The following is an 18553-nucleotide window of genomic DNA, read 5'->3' as shown; positions in this document are numbered from 1 at the left end:
AAAATCGGGAAAAACAAAAACCTTTGAAATCCCTTCTTCCATCTGTCCAAGGCAATCACGTAGGAAATATGGCTAGGACACTTTTCATAAAGTATGTTTCTCTGAGCCATTCTGAAGAGGTATTACAGGTGGGAAAGGGATCTAGAAAACAGAGACTCTGTAGTTGAATACATTTGAGAAGCCAGAGCTGGTTTAAAAAGAGGGCTCTGATAACCTATTGAAAGATATTCCAAACTCTTATGTGTGTCCCCTACTCATCTATGGAGAAGATAAATCTTCAAGTACTTTAAGTGGGAATAGAATGAGCACTCTTGTTTGAGGAGTTCCTGCAAAGATGTTGGACAACAGAGGAAACCATAAGTAAGTTTAGAGAAAGAGGATTTTATGTCGAAGTTTTCTATTTTTTTTCCTTTAGGCTAGTTATTGTTTTTCAGTGGTCCCTCTGATTCAATTCAAAGTTAGCACTGCACTTTGTAATTACGTTTCATTGACTTCAGCAGAGTTATTTGTGTTTTGGCATCTTCTTCTATAGTCCTAACTGGTTTCTGTTCACGAGAATGCTTTGAAGTTAAACAGTAAGATGAAGAGAGAACGTTAACATCTTTTTGCATAATATTACTATTGCAGTTTTCTTGGCTGTAGCATCATGAAAACACAAACACTTTAACAGATTAAAAAAGGCTATTCCACAATCAATGAAGATGAAATCTTTTCTTAAAAGTTGCTATTCTAAAGTAGTAACTGGATTTGAGAATGGTACGGGACCCTTCTGTAGGCCCCAACGGTGAGACTGAAAACAGGAATAAATGACTCGTATTCATACCACAGATTATTCTGAAATATACAGCATTTTGATCAAGATGCAAAAACATAATCTGATGTGCTCACTGCTTAACCAGTATCTCATTGAAAATGAAGACTTCTCTAACCATCTAACTCATTTAAGTAGCTTCCAATGCAAAAATACGTGATTAGAAGAAAACAAAGAAATTTTAAACACTAGTTTATGGTCTATAAACCCAAATGACAACTTTTAATTATCAAATGGAAAGGACAATTCTCTTAGACTAAAAACTTACTAAAGTTATCGTTTTTACTTAGGCCTTAAATATTTTGTGGGCCAGCTTTTTGGGTACATCAATCATTTAATAAATAAAATGCCTAAGAGTTAACTTTTCCATTACGATTCAGGTTTCTACACTAATGGATCAGAGTGGCTCTGAAAAGGAAAACACGGTAGACAAATATCTGACATTCTATTTCAACATGTAAAACAATGTGGCTCCTTCCAGTTGATTTCTTTTTTATCTACTTCAAAATGTTTCTTCCAAATGTCTGTTGATATTTTGCCTGAATGGAACAAAATTGATGGTGTTTGTTAACTATGTCAGGTCCTTCCTATTCCAAAAACTCGCAGATTAGCTAAATAAGATTACAACATAAAATATTAAAACAATTTTCTTTTTACTACATTCCTTCATCCCTGTAATTGACATTTATAGATCTCCAGGTACTCATTATTCACAAACAAGGCAAGGAAGACAGCTCTTACCTTCACAGGTCTCTGTCTCGGTCCTGAACACATACCCTGGTGGGCACGTACAACTGTAACTTCCTGGCGTGTTTCGGCACAGTCCATTATCACAAAGCAGTCTGTTTACTAAACACTCATCAATGTCTGAAAGCAACCATTGAAAGACAGGAGATACACATATTTAAGCATGCATAACAGCGGGCAGCAATGTTTAATTTTATTATTTGTTTTATTTCTCTCTTCCCTGTGACCTAGTCTCTGTATCACAACACACTCTTCATCCTAAGCAAAATGTGTTTAGTTTTATTCAAATGGGATATTTTTATGCTAGTGGCTACTTTTAAGATGCTTTTGAAACCCTGGAAAGTATGAGCTCGCTTGGAAAAAGCACACCTCTACTTCACTTGCTTAAGTCCTGTAATAATATTATATTTGATAGATTTTCAAAGCACTCATAAAATATATCAAAAGCTTAAATTCATTTGCCTGTGTACTTGCTTATATATAATAAAAGTAACAGAAGGCATTTTTTGTGATTAAAATTTTTAAAAAGAATGCCTTATATCTTCATGTCCCAGATGGTTTAAATATGCATTAAACATCAGTTAAACAAAAGACATTCATTAAACTTTTCCCATTAGTTTATCTCAAAAACAGTTAGTTATTAATGGAAATGATGTATTTTGCATACTCCTTTAGCAGTCCAGAGGAGCCTAGAGAATATTATCTAAAATTCTAGTTTAAGAAGCTAACAATGAGTTGTTTGTTTGTTTTTGAGACAGAGTATCACTCTGTTGCCCCAGTTGTAGTGCAGTGGTGTGATCACAGCTCGCTGAAGCTTTGAACTTCTTGGCTTAAGCAATCCTCCTGCCTTAGCCTTCCGAGAGTAGTGGAGACTACAGGAACATGCCACCATGCCCGGCCAATTTAAAACAATTTTTTTTTTGAAATGGGATCTCACTGTGTTGCCCAGGCTGCTCTGAAACTTCTAGCCTCAGGTCAGCTTGGTTTCCCAAAGTGCTGGGGTTATAAGCATAAGCTACCACATCTGGCCTCACTTTTTAATATTCTATCCTTTCATTTTTGCAAGTGTAGTTAGTGACAAAAAGAAATAAACACTCTAGTTTACCGTGAAGAACTCCTTTTACTTAAAGTTACATTTCTAGTCTTGCAAATAACAATTTTTCCTTATTAAGCAATATACTGACACTGTGGAGATTTAGAAAACAGATCAGAGACATATCTGCAATTCCATCACCACTGATAACACTCTTTTGTGTTTTATCTGATTTTTTCCCTTCTTGATCTTGTTTTTGCTCCAACTCTGAATCTTGATACTTTAAAAATTAACATATTTTAAGGACTAGGCTACCACAGCTTTTCCCTTAAGAGTGTAATATGTGTACAAATGGTGACTGCATCACAATTTTCTTTTTTTTTTTTTTTTTTTTGAGATGGAGTGTCACTCTGTCACCCAGGCTAGACTGCAGTGGTGTGATCTCTGCTCACTGCAGCCTCCACATCCCAGGTTCCAGAGATTCTCCTGCCTCAGCCTCCTGTGTGCTGGGATTATAGGCATATGCCACCATGCCTGGCCAATTTTCATATTTTTAGTAGAGGGGTCGTTTTACCATGTAGGCCAGGCTGGCCTCGAACTCCTGACCTCAGGTGACTGAACTCCTGACCTCAGCCTCCCAAAATACTAGGATTATGGGTGTAAGCCACTGCATCTGGCCTGCATCACAATTTTTAAACCAATCTTTCTATACTATGGATTGAATTGTTTCCCTTAAAAACAATATGTTGAAGTTCTAAAACCCAGTATCTCAGAATGTGACTTTATTTGGAAACAGGATTTTTATAGAAGTAATCAAGTTATACTGAGGTTGTTAGGGCAGGTTGTGATCCAACATGACTGGTGTCTATTTAAAAAGAGAAAATTTAGACTTCACTTCTGGAGAATAAAAGCTATCATGTTTGCATATTCTTATACATGTTCAATAATCTTTGCTTGGTACTCTTCCCTGTAGTTATCAAAATCTATTATAAGCACATAATATAAATATAGCTTTTACATCCATCTGGATGTTTGTCTTCAACTCCAAATCAAATGAATATGTTCAATAATAAAAGCCACTACCAGAAACACAGAAAAATCTGTTCCTTTCCTAATCACAATCATTAACACTTGGTTGTAAAAGCCATCAGTGATTAGTTGTAAAACTATCATGCACAATGATGGACTGAATAACATTTCTTTTATAAAAGTTGACTCAAGTGCTTTTTGGGAAAATTCAGATTCTTTGGAAATTCTTGAAAATACGCACTAATAGAAAACAACAAAAGATTGTCAAACCTTTTCATCCTCCTCCCCTTCCTTTTGTTAAACATAAATTACATACTTGAGTTTTTTCAATCATTCTCTTATAAATTAAAAAAGGAAATACCTTTGTCTTGGTTGTCATGTTTAGATATACTGCAGGAACTGATTATTTATTTATAAAGTTAAAATTCTCTCAACCTCTAACATTTTATCTTCTTAATTTACTTGCATCTATACTGACCTGTTAATAGTTGAAGTCAAATTCTTAGTAAAAAATTACAAAATTAAGGTACATGCAGGAAAACGATAGGCCAATAATTGAGCATGTGTTAATTTGGGAAAAGATATTTTAAGTACTAAGTGGTACAATGGAGAAGTTTGTTAATTCTATGGACTATACTACCATAGCTTTTCCCACAATAGTGTAATATGTGTACAAATTGCAACTGCATCATAAGTTTCTTTTTTTTTTTTTTTTTGAGATGGAGTCTCACTCTGTTACCCTTGTTTGCTTTTAGTGTTTTGTTTTCTGCTCACTGCAGCCTCTGCATCCTGAGTTCCAGTGATTCTCCTGTCTCAGCCTCCTGGGTGCTGGGATTACAGGCATGTGCCACCACGCCTGGCCAATTTGGATCACAACCTGCCCTAACAACCTCATTATAACTCAGCCTCCTGGGTACTGAGGAGGCTGCGGCAGGAGATTTACTGGAACCCAGGATGCGGAGGCTGAGTGAGCAGAGATCATGCCACTGCACTCCAGCCTGGGTGACAGAGCAAGACTCCATTTCAAAAAAAAAAAAAAAAAATTGTGATGCAGTCACAATTTGTACACATATTACACTATTATAGGAAAAGCTACGGTAGTCTAATCCATAGAAGTAACAAACTTCTTTGTGGTGCCACTTAGTATTTAAAATATTCTTTTCCCAAATTAACACATACTCAATCATTAGCCTATCATTTTCTTGCATATACCTTTATTTTATAATTTTGTAATTTTTTGCTAAGAATCAAACTTTGTTTGATTCTGATACTTTCATATCAATGTGTAATATGAAGGAAACAAGAAAAACTGTAAGATTTTTAGTTTTAGTCATTTATTTGTGTTTTTACTTCTAATATAATATCTGGGATTAAGCTATATGAAAGGTTCTTGCATAAATATAACAAATAACTTACCGATACAGTTTCTTCCAGAGGCATCTGGTTCATAGCCACTGTTGCAATTACAACGGTAACTACCACGTAAGTTTTCACAAATCCCATTGGCACATATATCAGGATCCAAAGCACACTCGTTGATATCTGCATTAAATATCGAAAGTTGAATGCTCCTATACATGTTATTATTTGTTGATAAATGTAGGTCTAATAAAGACCATTCAACATATGAAGTGTTTAACTCTGCAAACTCACAATTTGCCTGCATTTCAGAAAGGAAAAGTTACTGAAAACAAGGAGTAAGAAAATACAATTGAGAGATATAGGACACTTCACTGGTAAATCAAAAGAAAAATGAAAGCAGCTGGCAGAAATTCAAAGAGTTAAATCATGAAATATGACTGTATTTACGATAAAATTAATAATGATGATTTATAGGCTGTTGGCTCAAAATCCAAAGGAAAACTCAACTTGATAGATACTGTAACTATCTAATTAAAAGACAGAGATTTATTAGGGTGGCCCATATAATTTTATGGTCCCCAAAGGTACAGGATATTTCTATTTTATTACTTTTTTTGTGGTCGAGTAATATGTTATTTAATAAGTGTTTCTCATTGCTGATAAGTTGAAATTAATGGAGAGTATACTTAAAACATGGGTGCTTCAGAACATGATGTTTTATAACAAGCCATGAACATGCCTACTACTACTATATCACACAGGGGTAGTGGGACTTGGGCACCGATGTGCTTGTATGAATGACCAAGTAGTTTCCCATAGTGGCTGGCTCTGCTAGGCAGGCTCTATTGACAGGGAATATAGTGAAAGAGTCAGCCTCAAATCAAGTTTTGGTCACTATGCTCAAATTTTGATACTATTGTTTTCAATAATTTGGAAGACCTTAAATGCTTTGGAAACATCTTTCATTTCATACTCAGGGAAAAACTACTTGTAAAAGTTTACTTTTTACTCTGGCTTGGATATTTATCATAAAGATTCAATATTACTGCCTACCATCTATAATATGAATAAAGCCTTTTCAAACACAAGTGTAGAATATATATATGTGTATATATATATATATGTGTATATATATATATATATGTGTATATATATATATATATGCTAATATATATCTATTCATATATAGTGAAGATAAATAACACCCCAGTTTTATTCGCATATAAATGAATCTATATGTATACTAAAATATAAAAGAACTTGAAAATTATAAACACATATGTACTTATACATTCAAGATTCCATATTGGAATTCTGTTAACCGTAATAGAAAATTGAAAGCAAGAAAAACTTTAGCGAATCTTACTTCTTCACTTGGAGAGAAGTATTTTACTATTCTTAGGTATAAATAGTCTTAAATTATTTCAGCCAGTATATCCCAAACTTGATCAATATCAAATATCTCTTTAATACTATTTATTTTTCTAACCCTATTTGCACCATTACTTAATAGTTTCTCATAAAATTGACTTATTCTTTTTTTTTAATATAAATGCCACATCTATTCATTTCTTAAGCAATGATTGCATGAAATCAGGAGAGCAGTTTGTTAGTGACATTTTTAACAACACATATTTAACAGATAAATATTTATCCAAGATGAAAATGTGCATCTACATATCACTTAATATTATCCAGCTTATAACCACTGCTTAAGGAGATAATTAATCTCATTATTTTATAATATTATATTTTCATAGCAAATATACTCATATAATTATAATTATAAAGCTATGCAATTATGTCATATGATTATTATAAAATTGAGATTAACAAGAGTTACCTCTTCCATCCACAGTGATACCTACTCCGCTACTACAAAGGCTATGGAATTCAGCTGTATGACAAAAATAAATAAGAGAATTAAAAATAACAATACCTATTTCATATACGAGTCATTTTCATCACTTCAAAACTACCATTGGGAAGAATTATTTGTCCAGTAATTTTTAAAGTGAAAAAGATGACCATTTTCTGGCATGCAATTATAAAATTCTAAACTCATAAACATAAAAGAGTAAATAAAATCACTTGTAGTCATCATCCTGAATATTATTAATATATATAAATATTACTAATATTTTCTACACACAGAAACTTTAAGAAAAATCTAAATGGTCTTAACAAGGCTTGATATTAAACTTTTTTTTTCTCTCACTAATAAAATAATAACAGTCAAAATGTAGGTTATAGTACTTACCAAGTGCTTGGCATTGTTCTGCATCTTACATCTAACAATTTCATTAATCTTCCCAATACCACAAACTAAATACTACTGTATTTTCTTTTTTACAACTGAGAAAAAAAGGAACACAGAGAAGTGCAGTAACTTGACCAAGGTCACAGAGATTGTGAGTGGAGATGCAGACGTGGTTCCTGGGTGCTCTCTCACCTGCATGTCATGTCAATATCCCATTTAATAAGCCATTTAATATTGTTTTCTCAGTTATGTAGAAGCACCACATTTATACAATCAGTCTCTTACTGGTGAAATTCATTTTGTCCAACTTTTAGCAACTTCATAAATAATACGAAGCTTAATTATATCGTTAGGATAAACTCTTGCAAGTAAAACTCTGAAAGTTTATCCCCCTTTTAAGGTTTTAGATAGTTCTTCCCCTCCAAAAATGCCTTCCAATTATCCTTTTATCAGCAATATAAGGAAGTATTCATTTTAATATCCTCATTATCACTGGGAATAATCAATTGCCTATACCAATCTGATAAACAAAAATGGCACCTTATTTTATTTTTAATTTTATGGAGAGTGGGCATCTTTTTACATGGTATTCTTTCATTTGCATTTCTACTTTGTGAAATTCTGTTTGTCTACACTGCTCTTTTTTCTATAGTGGATTTCAACTTTCCTTATTGATTAATGTAAACTCCATAAAGATTAAGAAATGACACCTAAAATATTTTTTCCAGTTTACTTGTGTATTTTACTATTTAAGCCTGCTTTGAAAGTCTTTTACCATTACAAAATAAAAAAGAATTTATATTCTATATGAAAATTATGTTTTAACATTTAATGTAGGGACCTAACGATAATTTTTTCCAAAAGTTATCAACAATAATTATTTAATCCTTTTCCTTGCTGCTCCAAAATGCTTTGTTATATCCTAATTCCTATTCATATTCAGGTTTCTAGATTCATTTTATTAGCTCACTTGGCTTTTTGTCCAGTCTTACACCAATTTTTGAACTTCTTTGGTAATATGTATAATTCAGTTTGGTATATTTTAGAGCTAGATTCTCCTCATTATCTTTCTTTTTTTTAAAAAAAAGTCACACTCAGTAATTCTTCCAGATGCATCAAATCATTATTTCCATGTTTGAAGAATCTATTTAAGATTTTTAAAGGAATTATAAGACATTTCCTTTGCAGGAATGTCTTCCTGTATCCTCCACACGGAAAGTTCTTATTTGTTTCAAGACCAAACTAAACGTGCCCCTTCTGTGAGGTCCTTCCCAGCTGCCCTGGGCTACTAGTTGCTCCTTCCTCTGTGCTCTCTCATGCTTGTGTATGAACCTTTTAAAGCATTAATCACACTAAATTGTAATTTATACATTTGCCTGCCTGTATTCTGAACTACCCCTAAAGTTAAGGAAAAACACAGATTGTGTTTATGTTAGAATCCCTACTGAACTTACATACATTAAATATGGGTTTTGTGAAAGTGTGAATAGATAAGAGTCAATCTTATTGACCTAAGAGTTTGGAACTATTGCCTGAGTTTGTGACTTGAGATCACTTGGTGTCAAGATATGAAAAACAAATCAAATTGAGTTCTTGCATTTATAACCTTGAAAGTGGCAAGTAAATTTTATGTTACTTGTCTTTACAATGACAGCACAGATCAAGGCAACTGAGGCTATCACGTTCATGTAAAAGAAAAAAAGAAAAACCTCCTGTAATAATCATAACTGTATAAGTAAATAGATTTTTGTTTGTTTTTTAAAGAGTCAGCATCGCGCTCTGTTGCCCAGGCTGGAGTGTAGTGGCATGGTCATGGCTCACTGCAGCCTCGAACCCTTGGGCTCGAGCAATCTTCCCCACCTCAGCCTCCCTACTAGCTGGTACTACAGGTGTGTGCCATCACATATGGTTAATTAAGAATTTCTTTTTGCCAAGACAGGGTCTCACTATGTTGCTCAGGCTGATCTGGAACATCTGGCCTCAAGTGATCCTCCTGCCTCAGCCTCCCAAAGTGCTGGGATTACAGGCGTGAGCCACCACACTCAGCCAGCAAATAGATTTTTTTATTCACCGTGTGTTCTGTCGGCCTAGAAATCATATATAAACACAAGCCAAATCTCCTTACTGTCTGCCTCACATATCAATACAAGATTGAATTTCTTTTCTTCAGTTAAAATTAATGATGAAACATTTAAGAGCTGATGTTCTTTAGCCAAATGTCTAATGTTGCATTTCTTGATTCTTTATCAAGTATGAAAATGGCACATGTGACTACCTGAATTTTTTGCAGGACATGGCTGGCAGGGTTCTCCAAAACCATAGTCTGGATTGGCACAGCAGCATTCGGACTTGGTCACTGCACCGGGGAAAGGACGGACACACACTCCTTTCTTGATACCTCCATAGCAGGTACTGCGCATGTGAGTATCTAAAGGAGACACAAAAACAATGACTTGAGGCGGTGATAGAGACAAAGAGATTTCAAAACTGAAGGCTTCTTTTTACCCTGGCCGCTAGATTGGCAGCTTTTAAAGGGCATATGAAACTTTTATTTATTTATTATTATTTTTTGAGATAGTCTCACTCTGGTGACAGGCTGGAGTGCAGTGGTGCGATCTCGGCTCACTGCAACCTCCGCATCCTGGGTTCAAGTGATTCTTCTGCCTCAGCCTCCCAAGTAACTGGGATTACAGGCAAGTGCCAGCACGTCCAGCTAATTTTTCTACTTTTAGTGGAGACGAGGTTTCACCATGTTGGCCCGGATAGTCTTAATCTCTTGGCCTCATGATCTGATCGCCTCGGCCTCCCAAAGTGCTGGGATTACAGGTGTGAACCACGTCAGCCGTCCAGGCATCTGAGACTTTTATTTTGCATCTTTAGCATGTAATAGTGCTAGGAAATCAACAAATGTTTTTTAAGTGAGGATAAGAATAAATGCATATCTCTGATTCTATTTTTTTTTCTTTAATAAGTTTTATGAGCTACACAGTATCCATTGTCCCATTTATCCCCACACACCTTTCATGGAACCTAGGATATTTCCACAGTTATAAAGAATACTTTGAGCTCTAATCACTGGCTATACTATATTCAAAATGACGCTTCTTATCTCAATTTTGGAAGTTCTCATGAACAATGAAGTCAATGAAGTTAAACTACCTTGAGGTGATACTGCTTGGGCATGAGATTTCCTACTCCCACTTTCTGAGTTAGGAGGTCTTTCTTTTCAACTCCCAGGATACTGCTTTTGACTGTTTTAACCTCAGAAACTCAGTAAATCCAGTTACAAAAATAGTTAACTACCATATGTGCTCTTGGCATTGTGCTCATTGCTTTCAGACATGATCTCATTGAACAGTCAGGTCAACAGCTCTACAGGAGTGGTCATTACGTGCACTTTACAGATGAGGAAGATGAGGTTCAGTGCTACCTATGTAGTTTGAAGTCCTTGAATATCCAGTGCCTGAGTCGGGGTTCAAACAAGGCTGATGTGACTTCCAAAACACTTCTTCTTTCTAATAAGTAAGGCTATACCCTAAAGAAGCATGTTCTGCTTAGTCCTCTCACTCTTAATTCTCATAAAATATCCTACAACTTTATGAGACAGTAAATGGTGAACTATAAAAAACTCAGATCATAAAGGGCAGAGAACCAGTACAATTTTTAAGCAGTATACTGACCTGGTAATTTCACCAGAGATAACCTCTATTATAAATATCTGTAATTATTTACAACTTGTTGGAAAAAATTTTATCTGCTTGTTATGCAAAATGAGTCATCCAATAATTTCTTAGGACCTGGGGGTGTTTCTGATTAAAACAATGTGATTTACGGCTGCATTAAAAATGAGATATGTGTGTGCTTAAATGGAAGGAGGCCATGGGATTCACCAGCCCCATCCCTGAGGAGTCAACTCAGTGAAGCTTTCTGCCTCTGCTGTGGCTGAGTTTGGTAACATACCCTCTGAGTTAGACACAAACACAGACATGACTTGAAGGCAAATTTGCACAAATACAACATAGTTCAAGATTTCCGATATGAGTTTTGTGAGTTCTTTGGACATTACCAATATCTTGGAAGGCGTCTATGAACAGCCAAAGTTATTTCTGCTTTTGGACTAAGAGGAACATGCCATGCAGAATTTTTAGAAGCAAGCAGATAAAAGGCCTATGGAACTCACTGGAAGAGTGAGACCTGTTATATGATAGTTTGCATTACAGGTGAGTCAATCTCTTTAGAGTACTCAACACCGGACGTTTCACAAAAAAGAAAGTAGCATAACTTACATGTGGGTTTTAGGGACATACACTTCTTCAGGTTCAGATCCCCACAAGATGATCTTACCTAAATTATTTAACATCTTCCTTATTCATTAAATAAGGATACAGTTTGTACAGTAAATGAAAGCATATTTGTTAAGTAGTAAGCACAGTGCCTGGGACACGTTTGAAATACTCAGAAAATGGTGACCACCTTATTTCCCTCTTCTATTTTTTTCTAAGACTAGTAAAGTACAGTAGTGAGAAGGGAGGAAAAGTAGAACAAGGAGTTCTATCTGTAACTGACTGAATAATCAGTTGAGATAACTCACTATCTCCTTACTGATCTTTTCCTATTCCAAGACCCTAAACTGGCAACATAGCTCATATTATACTATTCAAATACTGTTAACTAATCCGCTGTATACGGGTGGATAGGATAAGAGGAACAATACCAGTAGCACCATCAGAATATGCTCACATGAATGTGCTGGTGACAGACTGGCCCTAAATGCTAAGCTGCATCTTTTCCATATGTTATCCGATCTCTGCCCTCCCTCCCTCCCTTTCTTCCTTCCTTCCTCTCTCTCTTTCTCTCTTTCTTCTCACTCTTGTCCCCCAGGCTGGAGCGATCTTGGCTCACTGAAATCCCCAGCTCCCGGGTTCAGGTGATTCTCCTGCTTCAGTCTCCTGAGTATCTGTGATTACAGGCACTCACCAACATGCCTGGCTAATTTTGTATTTTTAGTAGAGATGGGGTTTAACCATGTTGGCCAGGCTGGTCTTGAACTCCTGACCTCAGGTGATCCACCAGCCTTGCCCTCCCAAAGTGTTGGGATTATAGGCATGAGGCACCATGCCTGGACCCTTTTCTTTCTTAAAAAATGAAAAAATTTTAAATTTCCTCAGGTAATTTGCAGATCTGCATACCATGGGTAAAATGTTTATGGATGCAAAATGCTAACTTTATTTTATTCTTCTTTCTTTAATATCAACTTTTATTTATAACTTAAAGCAGCAACTCTTAAGACTATGACCTATATATGATGTCACTATTCTAATTAAATAACAATATCAGTAGTAGTTAACTTACTGGACATTTGCTATGTTCTAGACACCATTCAAAGCTTATTTAATTCTCAAAACAACAAAAGAGCAAAGGAAGAACAGAGAAGTCCTTTTTCTTTCTGTCATCTTAGAATTTTTTTGTCATCTAAGAATATTCAGTACTTATCACGTGGTCTGAGTTTTCCCTCCGTACTTATTAAACCGCATCATTGAATAAACTTAAAAATAAATTTTGAATGAATGGGAAAGATAAAAATATGATTGCCTTTTGTTTATACCTTGCTTGTGAGTTGTATTTCAACATACTAGTTAAAATTGTAGTTTAATTATCTGAAACTAAAAAAAAACCACATCTTAATATCTACAGAAGAAAAATAAAAAGAGATCTAAAATTAAAATGCTAATCCTAATAGTAATTCATAACAGTGATTCCTTCCTTCCTTCCTTCCTTCCTCTCTCTCTCTTCTCTCTCTCTCTCTCTCTTTCTTTCTTTCGACAGGGTCTTACTCTGTCACCCAGGCTGGAATGCAGAGGCACAACCATAGCTCATTACAACCTTCACCTCCAGAGCTCTGGCAATCCTCTCACCTTGGCCTCCCGAGTAGCTGGAATTACAGGCATGTGCCACCATGCCTGGGTCATTTTTGCATTTTTTCCAGAGACAGGATTTCACCACGATGCCCACACTGGTTTTGAACTCCTGAGCTCAAGCAATCTGCCCACCTCAGAATCCCAAAGTGCTGGGATTACAGGCACGCACCACCATGCCTGGCTAATTTTTCTATTTTTTGCAGAGACAGGGTTTTATCATGATACCCAGACTGGTCTTGAACTCCTGGGCTCAGGCAATCTTCCCATGTTGGAACCCCTAAGTGTTGGGATTACAGACGTGACCTACTGCGCCAGGTCTCATTTCAAACATAAAGAATCAGTGGATCTAAAAGTAACATCAAGTCAAAAGACGTGAAGAAAGCACATCTAGCACGTTATCGAAACAGTAATATATGATTTTACACACATGACAAATAACGTTTTTATTTTAAGAAGTTTAAATGACCACAATGATGAAAAACTGGAGGGGGCTTTCTGACAATTTCTGATGTGTTTTCTGGATGTGAACAAGAGAATCAACCTTTATGTTTTACTGAATTCCTAACAACGACTCACATGTTGGTTGTTTAAGAGAAAAACAATTTCTCCCTCCAAAACTGGCTTTGTACTCACGGTATATTTCAACAGCGTCATTTAGGTAAAGGAAAAAAACAAGTAAGTATATTAAAGCAACTGAAAATATTTTAGCTCTGTAAGCAGGAAGAAGCTATATTCTTCTGGCTGTTGTATTTGAAATATCCGTGAACAAAGTACTGACAACTTCCTGGTGTGAAATAAATCTTTAACTGGGTTGAGTGGATAAATTTGAGTGAATAGATTATTTCCATCTGTAAATTCTCCACTTCTTCTCCTTCTTGGAATCCAAATGTTTTGATTCTCATAGGTAGGAGTAAAGTATTAACGATGTCTAAGAATATTCTATCTCTCAAATATACTTTGAAATCCTGTTTCTATGTTTTACTGTACAACCTGAAAAACAGAGGGTACGTAATGGCTAATTCACTCTAGAGGCCTCATGAAAGCATTTTGGAGAGAAAACTTCATTAAATGCCTTTTTACTGCTCACTCTGCTATCCTTATCATTGGAACATATTGTTGGGGTTCTAAAATGACAGTGACACTTCTGTTTTGCCTGCCTTTTCAAAGCTGAGCCTGGTACTTCTGATTGATTTTCATGGGATCAATTTGACAAAAGTATGCTAGAGGAATCTGAATGGCTTAGATAAAATATATATCCTTGTTCATACTCTTGCTCATACTTCTTTATACTCTTGCTTCTGCAGCTAGCTGCATGGTGATGAGGAATAACTAAAAACATTTTGAGCTTTTGCTATAAGTTCAATATTTATATTTTAAGTTTTGTTAGGGTAAAACCAAGAGTTTACTTACCTCTAACTATAATCCCCATTACATATGTTATCTGTTATTAATTATAAAACTGAAATGCACTGTGTTTAGGATTCAGTTATCTAACATTATCAAGTCTGCTAGTTTAAAGATTTATTTTTTCCTATAGCATTTTTGACTTGCATCCCATAAAAGCCTTCTGACGGGAACTATCTGAGGGTTTCTGCCCACTAAAAAAATAGCTTAGTTAATATATAATTTACATATCATAGAATACATCCCTTTAAAGTGTATTTAATTGTTTTTGGCATATTTACAGATACGTATACCCATCACTATAGTTGATTTTAGAACATTTTTATCACCTCAAGAATATCTTTTAGCTCCCACTCCACTCTCCCACCACCCACATCCTCTGTCTCCTAACGCGAATCTACTTTGCTTAATAGACTAGCCGATTCTGGAGATTTCATATAGACAGAGTCATATACTGTATGGTGTTTTGTGACTCGCTTCTTTCACTTTGCATAATCTTTGCAAGGTTTATCCATGTTTTAGCATGCACTCTTTTTATAGTGAATATTATTCCATTGTACAGAAATATCTCTGTTCATTTTTCAAAATTCATTTTGCACAGTGGGGCCATTATAAAACGTTTCACTTACCAACACACACGCGGCCATCCATGCCCACAGCCAGGCCTGGGGGACAGTCACAGCGGAAAGACCCTTCATTGTTGATGCAGTGCCCATTCATGCAGATTCCTGGGGTCTGGCATTCATCAACATCTGTGCAGTGGGTGACAGAAGTCAAGCGGTTACTGGGTAAATTTAACTTTCTTACTGGGTTTACTTGCTGCCACTGCTCTATACTACCAACCTTTTGTTTATAACTTTATAACCTGTGAAGAACACCTTAGTGTGATAACAGATTCTATGTAAATGCAATCCTTTCAATACATTTCAGAGAGACAGAGTAAAAGTTATTTTACTTTACCCATTGAGGAAAAAAAAGCCTCACAATCCACTTTTTTCATTATTTATTTGACAATCCCATTTAATGTTAAATAAGCCAAATTAGTTAATTAAAACAAATTATTTTAAAATTAAGGTAAACTTCTATAATTTTTTTCACACAAAGACACTTTAACTAGAAGTAGATGCTATGTTTATATTAATTTGGTCATTTCATAACAACAAACTAACTTGAGGTGTGTCTTCTAATTTTCAATCACCTTGAATTTATCAAATGTAACCCAGCATTAAATGACTTCCCCAAAAGATGAACCAGACTTCAAACACACATCTGCTCATTCAGGAATATTTAAAATCTTCACATTTGCAATTAAATAATTAATAAGAACTAATTTCTGGAAAGTAGAAACTGGTAAGATCTGAGTCATCTTTAGATGTATACTGAAGTTTCTTTAGAAGGGCTGAAATAAAGTCACACACTGTAACATAATTTTATACACTGCAGCATAATGCCAATTTGCTATCTTATGTTAAATCCAAATCAGTTCACCCTGAAATGACATCCCAGTCACGAGTTCAACCAGCAAAACTACAGCACTCTTCCTTCCTGGAGAGTCAAAAATCTATTTGTTCTTCAGGGACATAAGAACTCAGTCTCAATTTTTTAATCTCTATTGTCTATGGAATTTCATTTAAATTCATTGAAATTATAGAGGGTGAGCACGATCCTTATCTGATGTTCAGATTAAGCTTGTAAAACTGAAGGCAGAACATCGCTGATGGAGATATTTTTGTCTAAAAGAAGAAAACAAAGAAAAAGAAAAATTTGGCCATGTATGATGGCTCATGCCTGTAATCCCAGAACTTTGGGAGGCTGAGGAAGGAGGATTACTTGAGCTCATGAGTTTGAGACCAATCTGGGCAACACGGTGAGTCCTCATCTCTGCAAAAAATAAAACAAAATTAGCTGGGCATGGGCGCATGTGCCTGTAGTCTCAGCTACTTGGGAGGCTGACGTGGGAGGATCACTTGGGCTCAGAAGTCAAGGCTGCATTGAGCTGAGATCACAGCACTACACTGCAGCCTAGGTGACAGAACAAAAGCCTGTCTCAAAAATATATAAATTTTAAAAAAGGAAAAGAAAAATTTGCTTCTAAGTAGAAGCTGCAAAATGTATTCCACTTTACTAAATTTCAGTTGCGAGTACAAACATAGTAAGGTCTCATTTATTTCCAAGTGGCATATCTTTAGCTTACTAAAGTTATCACTAGAGCTTGGTTTTCAAAATGACTTCATAAACAAAAGAATTAATTGGAATATTAAAATTATGTCTTTACTAAATCAACATAAGATTTTTGCTAATGATACCATTACAAGTGGTCTGTATATTAGCTTTATGGAAAAGATGTAATGCTAAACCCATAATGAATGATGGTGGAAAATACAGTTCTGAGAATACATTAAAAACAAAAAATTCAAGATTTTTTCTTTCTCTTTTTTATTCAGCCAAGCAGTTGAAAGAAATTATTTCTACGTTGTTTTTCACAAGACTTGCTAAAACCAATCTGTCAGCCCCTTAATTTTTCCTATACCATTATTATTTTGGTTAAGATATTACTGTTCCCTAGACTACGATGGGTGTTTTTCTAGAAAGCTTTAGACACCTGCCTTAGTGAATTAGAAAGAAATGTGAATAATATGAAAGCCACATGAGGAAGTTGAAGTAATTCTTCCATGGTTCATTCAAATAAAAAAGGTGGTTTCAATCACGGTCACTTTCCTATCTGAAAGCCACACATACCAGTACAGTAACGCCCATTTGGAGCCAAGACAAATCCTGGTTTGCAGATGCACTTGAAGCTGCCATCTTCATTGATGCACATTCCATTCAAACACATGTTGGTAGTTGTACATTCATCATGATCTGTAGAAGAGGAAGAGTGACTTTGAACACTGGCCTTGAGGGAATCAATTACTTCTTCTTCCATAAACAATGCCCAGGCAAATTCCACTACATAAACGAGCCATGTGCTCATGGCTTTAAGTTTTTTTTTTTTTTTTTTAAAAAAAAAGAACACCAACTGAATGAGAGAAAATAGTGCAGAAAGTGGAAAGGACCTTCAGTATATGGATTTAAAGGAAAAGAATTAAATAAATTTTGTGCTTAGCTCCTATTAAAACCACATAAACCATGAGTAGTGTGTTACTTTGTGAAAAAGATAACATAATTTCAATGAGTGTTTATTTCACAAGAAAATAAGGCAATGGCAGACCTCACTGCAAATGAAATGATCTGGACTTTCATTGGTAGATGAATATGATGTGTTGCTTTGTAAACAGTATTTCTGTGGTGTGTTGGTATCTATTGCACTGCTAGACATCACAGGCCACAATTTTAGAGATTTGTGTACTGCATATGTCAAACATTTTTATATTCCTCCAGTTTGTGAAGGACAAGAAGACCTTTTCAATTTTGTTAGTGTTGTAAACCAAAAACCTGAAATAGAGTAGGGGCTAATAATTATTTAAACGTATGAAGAATAACTGCTACTTACTATTTAACATGTAACACACAGGAAATTTTCAGAAGCAGTAAATTATTCACTGTTATAAGGTATCCCCCCCAAAAAAAATCTGTCCCTATGCTTTAACAGTCTTATATTAAAAGCATTTACATTTTACCTAAGTTACCTGAAGATCTCACATATGTGGTATGTGAGCTTTCATGGAAATAGTATATGGTTCTAAATAAAAATATATATCCTTTTAAAATCTTTTGCAAGGGAGCAGGCAATTTCCATACCAACACAGTTTTTTCCATCTGTAGTTAATTCAAAGCCAGCATTGCAAATGCACTGGAAACTTCCATCTGTGTTCACGCATCGACCGTTTTTACAAAGAACTCCATTCTGGATGCACTCATCAATATCTAGGAAGATTAAAAATGGCCAAACATTATTCTTTTGCAATACTTATAGATAAAAACAGTATGATAAGAAATGGAATTTTAAATATTCAAAGTCATGTTGCTTCTTTAGCAAAATTTCTGTC

At 35.2% G+C, this 18553-nt stretch overlaps 1 protein-coding gene across 2 annotated transcripts in view; it reads right to left on the bottom strand.

Annotated features, from left to right (window-relative positions):
- Positions 1-18553, bottom strand: part of FBN2 (fibrillin 2) — a 263642-nt gene that overhangs the window by 90949 nt on the left and 154140 nt on the right. For both annotated transcript variants that reach the window (XM_017500987.2, XM_037728668.1), the window contains 7 exons: positions 18306-18431; positions 17304-17426; positions 15194-15316; positions 9518-9670; positions 6826-6879; positions 5037-5162; positions 1553-1678 (listed from right to left, as the gene is read on the bottom strand). In XM_017500987.2, the coding sequence (XP_017356476.1) occupies positions 1553-1678; positions 5037-5162; positions 6826-6879; positions 9518-9670; positions 15194-15316; positions 17304-17426; positions 18306-18431 (831 nt within the window). The remainder of the gene's footprint in view (positions 1-1552; positions 1679-5036; positions 5163-6825; positions 6880-9517; positions 9671-15193; positions 15317-17303; positions 17427-18305; positions 18432-18553) is intronic.

Source organism: Cebus imitator, unplaced genomic scaffold (genome assembly GCF_001604975.1).
Source record: "Cebus imitator isolate Cc_AM_T3 unplaced genomic scaffold, Cebus_imitator-1.0 Scaffold275, whole genome shotgun sequence".
NCBI lineage: Eukaryota > Metazoa > Chordata > Mammalia > Primates > Cebidae > Cebus > Cebus imitator.
Note: the sequence above shows the minus strand (reverse complement) of the source record. Positions and strands in the feature narration are given on the sequence as shown.